The sequence below is a fragment of the Salvia hispanica genome, chromosome 3 (genome assembly GCF_023119035.1).
Source record: "Salvia hispanica cultivar TCC Black 2014 chromosome 3, UniMelb_Shisp_WGS_1.0, whole genome shotgun sequence".
In the NCBI taxonomy this organism is placed as follows: Eukaryota; Viridiplantae; Streptophyta; class Magnoliopsida; order Lamiales; family Lamiaceae; genus Salvia; species Salvia hispanica.
In genome coordinates, this window is record NC_062967.1 from 40,536,279 (window position 1) to 40,543,787 (window position 7,509).

General features: G+C 37.1%; 1 protein-coding gene across 4 annotated transcripts; it reads right to left on the reverse strand.

Annotated features, from left to right (window-relative positions):
- Positions 1-966: 966 nt before the first annotated feature.
- Positions 967-6,759, reverse strand: LOC125211101. 4 transcript variants are annotated; one of them, XM_048110795.1, is made up of 5 exons: positions 6,404-6,754; positions 5,858-6,053; positions 3,904-4,569; positions 3,112-3,304; positions 967-1,189 (listed from the first exon to the last, which is right to left on the reverse strand). In XM_048110795.1, the coding sequence occupies exons 1-4, from the start codon at positions 6,559-6,561 to the stop codon at positions 3,113-3,115; spliced, it is 1,212 nt and encodes a 403-aa protein (XP_047966752.1). In that variant the 5' UTR covers positions 6,562-6,754; the 3' UTR covers positions 967-1,189; position 3,112. The 4 variants fall into 4 exon arrangements, 1 of the variants encoding a protein (XP_047966752.1); XR_007174458.1 differs by lacking the exon at positions 967-1,189 and adding an exon at positions 3,588-3,710 and having other exon boundaries at positions 3,167-3,304; positions 6,404-6,759; XR_007174456.1 differs by lacking the exon at positions 967-1,189 and adding an exon at positions 3,599-3,710 and having other exon boundaries at positions 3,168-3,304; positions 6,404-6,759.
- Positions 6,760-7,509: the final 750 nt, after the last annotated feature.

The window sequence follows — 7,509 nt, forward strand, 5'->3', positions numbered from 1 at the left end:
TCCACTTTATGTTGGGGGGCTAACAAGACCCTAAATTGGAGGTTGGATTGGGTTATTTAATTTTTGCTTTATTTTTATTTTTTTCTATTGTCTTATTTGTTTGCCCGCCATCTTAAAGTCACCTATGGGGGTGGTCTTATGGGCCATGTAAATTTCCCACCAGACCCGGCCCTGATCGTAGAATTTCACAATGAGGATTACATATGTCTTCTCCTACTCCATCCCCTACTACATACATACAAACATGAGTGATGATGTGTCACTCGTACTTGTGTCGTGTGTGTATAGTAGGAGTTGGAATAGGAGAAGGCATAGATGATCCCATCCGAATTTCAGTAAAATTAAATATACGTGGCTTGTCCAAATTCCAACATGGAAACGATGGGATTTACACAAAATGATGTCATTTTTCATGAGGTAAATGACGTAGCTTAGCTTAGGGCTTCAGCCGTAGGTGAGTTCAATTTTGTTCTTTGCGATTCCATTCTTATTAAATTCAATTTTATTTTGTTCTACAATTTGATTTCATTCTTCGTTGAATATTCATTCACATTCAATCTTCGATAAGGGACTGAACATATGTGAATTGCCAATTAAAGAGATTGAACATATGTGAATTGCCAAATTAACTTCCACTCATCCGAGAATAAGTTGTTTCCATGGCCCAACTGCAGACAAGTTTTTTTTATCCAGGAAGCCCTTACTCACCAGGAAGCACAACCTTATATCCTGATTTAACATTCACCTGTGGCAAGCAGTGGCTAAGATTGTACTAGCATACAAGACCTCATGTTCCAATAATTTAACGGCAATATAATTGGATATATTATTCTACTTTACACAACTACGCACAATTCAGAATATCAGATGTACTAGTACTATTCTTTATCTTTAAGCTATGGCAAGATATTGAACTTTTTTTCCCTTTCTGTTAGAGTGCGCAATCACTTTGGCATCAATATATCATTGATGGAAATAAATATCTGCATATTCTAATGATGCATAGTTCTTCCAAGATTGGTTGCATGTTAACAACTTACATCCCTGGCTTGGCCAAAAAACAGAGGCAAAATTTACCATGGAACCTAGACAGTCACGTATAGTAAAAGGATGCTGAAAGAAAAACATATGAACAATGCCCACTTTTGCTTCGGTTTCCCATTATACTTCCAATGAACGGGGGGAATATCTGAAACAGAATACCAAATATCAGGGCCTTCTGATTCTTAATAAATACTTCAAATATATTTATGACTTGACAAGAAATGAACCAATATCGAGCTCAATGTACTGTGATTCTAGTCCAATCTTAGACATGGAAAAAAGCAGCCAAATTATGCACTAACAACTAGCAAGTATTCCCAATTTGATCTAAAGTATTACCAATGCCTAACCGAAAGAAAAAAGTATTAGCAATAGCTGGGAGCATATATCACGGAAATTTGTCGATCTAAAGTATTAGCAATACCCCAAAAAAATGGAATTAGCAATAACAATTAGCAGACTCTCATGGCATCCTAAGAATGAAAGATTTTAACTGAAAGCCCTCTGGGTTATGAGACTGTTATTTATTGTTTACTTAGGGTGTGTTTGGTTTGTATGTTAGGAGCAGTTAGTGCATGGTAACTAGTGGATTCGGTTGTTTGGTTTCTTAGTTAGGCTAAATGCTTGGCCCGATGAAATGTGGCAGGCCCAAGCTAAAAATGCTGAAATAGGTGGTTTTCTTATCTTTCAAATTTGGTGTGATACGTATATGGGTTTTGAACAGTAACTCATATAGAAACACAAAATGACATTATTGTCCTCAATTTTAACTCCACACAGAGCAGCTCATTTTGAATTAATTAACGCTGCTGAATTAGTTTTCTTTCACCTCCACGCAGTTGCTGCCCGAGATCAACCGGTCGACACCCATAATACGGCTGACTGCGCCGATTCGGAGAGTGGTGATGGAAAACGGCGCCGGCCATTTATTTTGTTCGAGGTTTGGTTTAATTTACCCCACTCCGAGATTTCCTCCGCACCATTGTATTTTAGATTTGGGTGTTTAATTGGTATTCAAATCTCGAGTTTTAACAGAATGTTTCCTCAATTTGATTCAAGTTGTCTGGTAATTTCATGTTTAATCTTTGTCAAAGGTTGATGGCAATTCCATGGCCACCAACAAGTTTAAAGATTTTCTTCCAAGAACTTGCAATTAAGTTTTGACATTAGACACCGATTCCACCGAATCCCCAACACCAAGTTTCTGCAAACAAATTAGTTCCATATGATTGCATTAAAATACGAATTAGGGCAGAAGGGCAAATGGTGTTATTTGGTGAAAATTAAGAGGATAAATTCGTCAATTCTAGTTGGTAATGTGTACTCCGTATATACAGCAGTACAGCACCAACAAAAGCTATGTGACAAGCCAAACGGTTGTCTACTAAATGACCACCCAAGAAAAGCTATTCAATTTCAAGCTGAAAACATTTTCTTGAGGAATGCTAAACGCCAAACCAAACGGACCCTTATAGTTATCTTTAATTGGTTATAGTTAAGTTACTTAGGGTTGGAATATTGTTATTGATCAGGCTTTCGTGTGTGCTCCAATCTATATACTTGGGCCTTAACTTTCTTTTAAATCTTTAAATGGTTATTAGTGAGTTACAGTTAGTATCATCTTTGTTGCAGTATTATTCTGGATAGCATCCGCTGTAAGCCTTATCGTAATTTTAGGGGCAGCATCTCATAATTGTAACTTGTAAGAGGAGGAATTTTTCTATATTTTCCTAGTTCATTATATGTTTCAATTGGATTCTCTCTGTTTTCTTGTTATCTCCATCCCTTCACTCTATCACATTATGTCTATGCATCACCATATCACTTATCAGTCAATTGATAAACTTCATCAGTATGTTCTAAAGAGCTTATGCCATCAATGAGTAATATGTAAGATACTGCTCACAGTATGAGGATGCAGAAACTTATCCTAATTTTAATTGAAACAAGAATGACTGACTAGGGAGGCATGACACATAACTATAAAACACACTGAAAATGAAAAGACGGCATAAGAAACATAATTTATTAAACAATAAACAGAGTATTTAGGCAGTCATATTCTACCTCATGTTCCAAGATTGGGTGCTGAAGTAGCAATAGGTGGACCATAAGAATATCTCCAGGACCCACACGCATCACATTTGTCCATCTTCAAATCATTTTCCAAAGTACAAAATCTGCAGGACCACCTATGACTTTTCATCTTATCTAGTTTGGGCTTTTCTGCTGTGCAGAGGCCGCATATTGGGGCCAACGGCTGCAATAAGAAGCATTACAGATTATGAACTTGAAAGAAATACATTAAGTAATGAGGTCAACGTGAAATCTAATAAAAAAAACATTTATAAGCATGTCACATACAATGATAGATATATGCATGCATGCATTAGAAGTAATTCATTTATAGAAGAAATATTAGGCCTTTCAGTTAAAAATGTCCATGAACTTAAGGACAGATCAGGCAGTTTTCTCTGCTGCCAGAAATAGTTACTTAGTTGTTCGGTATGAGCTGCACAGATCACATCAAGGCTACTACTCACTAAAGTAGTACCCAGATGGCGCAGAGATCACAGCTTGGCTCTGTCTATATGTATATATGCATGGTTCAGAACAAGCATTGCAGTTTTTTATCCAGTTGTCTGCTGCAGCAATTCTGTCCAATACTGAGAGTACAAAGAAAAAAATATCCGCATCACATATGCAAATACATATGGAATGAACTAAAAGAAAATATTGGCATGAAGTAGAATAACCTGCAAATTAAAAACATTATCTAGCTTACATATATAGTATAAGGAGAACAATACCAGAAACATGAAAATGGAAGAAAAAAGACCAAAAGCAAGTTGAACTCACTGGATTCAACAAAGTGCATGTTGTACATTGCCATGTGCCAGAACTATTTTCATGCATTTGGTCATGGCTAGGAAGGGATGATGACACTGAAGCTTCTCCGTGTGAATCTTTAATGTAATCTTTACTAGGATGCATTTTATGTGGATAGCACGTTGACCGATTTTCTGAAGCTGTATTTGTCAGGTCTATTAAAATAGGCTTTGGTTGTCCCTCACCAGACTGGACTAAAGAAACTTCATCCGAATCTCGTCTTCTTTTCAGCGATTTTACATTCATATCATGTTCATTAGATGCAGTTTTTGAAATTTTAGAACAGAATGGTTTATCTGGAACACCATCCTTCATTAAATCAGTACAGTCGTCATCTCCAGTTAAATCATAGAATTCTGACCCACACCATATATTATCCTGCATTCTTCTTTCTGCTGCCATAGCAGCAGCTTGAACAGGACTCAGGGCAAACATAACAGAGCTATCACCACCAATTTTGTTAGGTCCTGAAGGCAGCAAGGACTGAAGACGCGCTCTATCTTCTGCAGCAGTACGTGCAACATGGCGAAGAGATGACTGACGGGGTTTATGAGAGGCTCCACCCAAACGCCTTCCAGGAAGATCAAATCCTTGTCCTGTTCCACTGATCCCCTTGTTTATTAAGTCTTCACACTCCTATGGACATTGAGTATTATATTAAACACCCTTTTAAACCCAGGGACTCAAATCAAAAGGTGTTTGGGAGCATTAACCATCATTTATAGAAACAGTTGCCAGAATATACAGAAGTAAGAAATAAGAAGCATAAAAACCACTGAAGATTCTTGAATGATATTCATATACTATGCAAAGCTTCAGAACTTTATATTTATGTCTTATAATGAATTCACCATCAAATATAAATTTGGAAAAGACAATGCCTCACTCATTACTCTTCACCAATGGTTCATAAGTTTGCAATGCTTAGCAATTATTTTATCTTATCTTTTACTGCTGAAAAAGTAAAAAATTGTTTCAGAAGCTCTGAAGTGTTTCAATAATGTCTTCAGACAAACAATTGTGAAAATACTGTTTGGGTTTAGCCTCGACACATGTTTCAGCAGCTTCAGGAGAAAATGAAGATTCAGAACATAAAAAGTGCCAATATATCACAATCATTAAAAAAATAGCTTTAAGCTCACACTAGAGCGCCATGAGCCTATCTCTAAAGTGAGCATGAAAAGGATGAAGCCTTGTAATGATGTAATCCCAGTGAGGTTTTATGTAAATAATAATTACTTCTATCGCGAAAAGGTAAGAACTCATTATAGCAGAATAAGCTTCCACTGTTTCAGGAGCTATAGCAAGTGCAGATCTACGTTCATTGGCCTGGAAAGTCATGGAGAGCTCACTCCACAATTGGATAAGAGCATTAGACCAACAAGAAGATGGCACTGTTATGAGCAGTGCATAACAGTCAGTTAAACTATAGTCTATAGTCAGAAAAGAAAAGACAAAAAAAAGAGACCTTTGCCCCATGCAGCGTATCTTATCTTTTCATTTTTGGCTCTGTTGCATATATTCAAGTGAAATGACTCTTATATTTCCACCATCCAACATAGTCATCATTGGTGTTCTGAGTTTTATTGGTTATAGTTGGAATATCAAAGAGAACTTGAGATTGTGCCAGGTGTATATCAGTAATGAGACTCAATGTGCTCACCAATCATAATCCAGTTCATTTTTTCTGCATTTAATGCAGTTATGTAATCACCGGAAATGATAAGACTATCAACTGCATATTTAGATTGGAAGACCAAAAGAACCCATGCCACACTCTTCCCTGAATATTGAGATAGCATTTTCACAGTTCCATATAGAGAGCTCATACTTGCTCTCAAACATTGAGCTTTAATATGCACACTCTCTGTGAGTTGCATCAGGATATAGAATAAAAGTAAAAAACTAAGTACAACCCATTTACCTTCCTAATCTCATCCCAGAGCTTGTAGAAACTAGCATTATGAGGGCTATGAACATTGTGACACAGCTCGTGCAGCATTGTATCCAGAACTTCATGGTAAGGAAGAAATTCCTCATCTCTGTTTGACCTCCTGAGTCTCAGCTTGACATGTATACCACGCCCTACATTCACGCCTAGTAGTGCAGGATTTTTTGGCCTGAAAAATTCACTTCCAATCATTAATATTAAATGGTTCAAGAAAAAATATAACTTTCTATCCCCTACTGCTCCAACATTCATTCAATGAAAATGTAATATCATTTCAAAAGGCCCCAACTTTGGAATATCCATATGTCGTAAGGAGTATGTAAAGCAGGGTTTTTGAATCCATTAGTGGCACTAATCAACCAATTTTTTTGAAATCAACTTTAATTTGTACGTACACATTTTTGAACTCAAAGAGCATGAAATAAGATCAAATTTTGGAAAACAATTTCAATCTTTTCCGATACAATTGGAGAAAATCATGACAATTGTTGGCATGAAAAGCAGCAAAAAACGCCATACCAGAATTCAGAGAGTACTTTGACCCTCCAATTATGCTTACGCATGATGGGCTGAACCTGATTTGCAATTCTGTCTAAAATCTTTCGTGCCTCTTCCTCTTTGGGTTTCCGCTTTAGGGTTTTGATTTCCCATACTTTGTTGAGATTGCCCAAAGTCATTGCTGCGGACGTTCTAACCAAACCTCAAATGCAGATAGGACCTCCTCAATTTGGAAATTCAGTACTATCACGCATTCATCGAACAACGAGATTGATTTTAGGGTTTCGATCAGTCGATTTGGTGAGTGGTGACCTTCTATTTCGATAGGAAAGGAAATGGCGGGCCGAATTTCGAAATGTCTTGAGTGGCTCATTTGATCAACTATATAGCGTATCCAAACTATCTATCAATACTATACCATAAGAGTGCGTTTGATTGGTATGACATATTGCGTAAAATAGTATAGTTGGGCCGAGTTGCGAACTACTCCCTCCGTCCACGAAAATTCGTCCCGATTTGACCGGGCACGGGTTTTAAGAAATGTAATGGAAAGTGAGTTGAAAAAGTTAGTGGATTGTGGGTCCTACTTTTAAAGTATTAGTTTTATAATAAAATGTGAGTAAGAATGAGTTAGTGGAATATTAGGTCCACTACAAAAAATGGTAAAAATGAAATGGGACAAATTTTGGGGAACGAACGAAAATGGAAAATTGGGACAAATTTCTGTGAATGGAGGGAGTATATTATAACGTAGAGCATTTTATAGCCTAAATTCACCAGCTCACATTGGGCCGAGTGCTCATGTGGTTCGTCAATAGTGGGCCAAGAAATATTGCCTTTGCATTGAGGGCCATTCTCTGTCCGGCCCGACGAAACCTTTGCATGCCTCTGTGGGCCGAAGAGAAAAGGGGCTCGGCGGGTAAACTTATGAGTAATTTTTATAACCAATATCCCAATTTAGAAAATATAGATATAATAATCTTTTAACCTTGAGAACCACTAATTGTTGCCCAAAATCCGACGGCTGACATTTAAATTGGTATGCAAATCCAATCGTTGATCAAAATTCGAAAACCTATAAATATGTAAATCCTAACCCCTAAATCCCTCTTTCCTCTCCTCTGTTC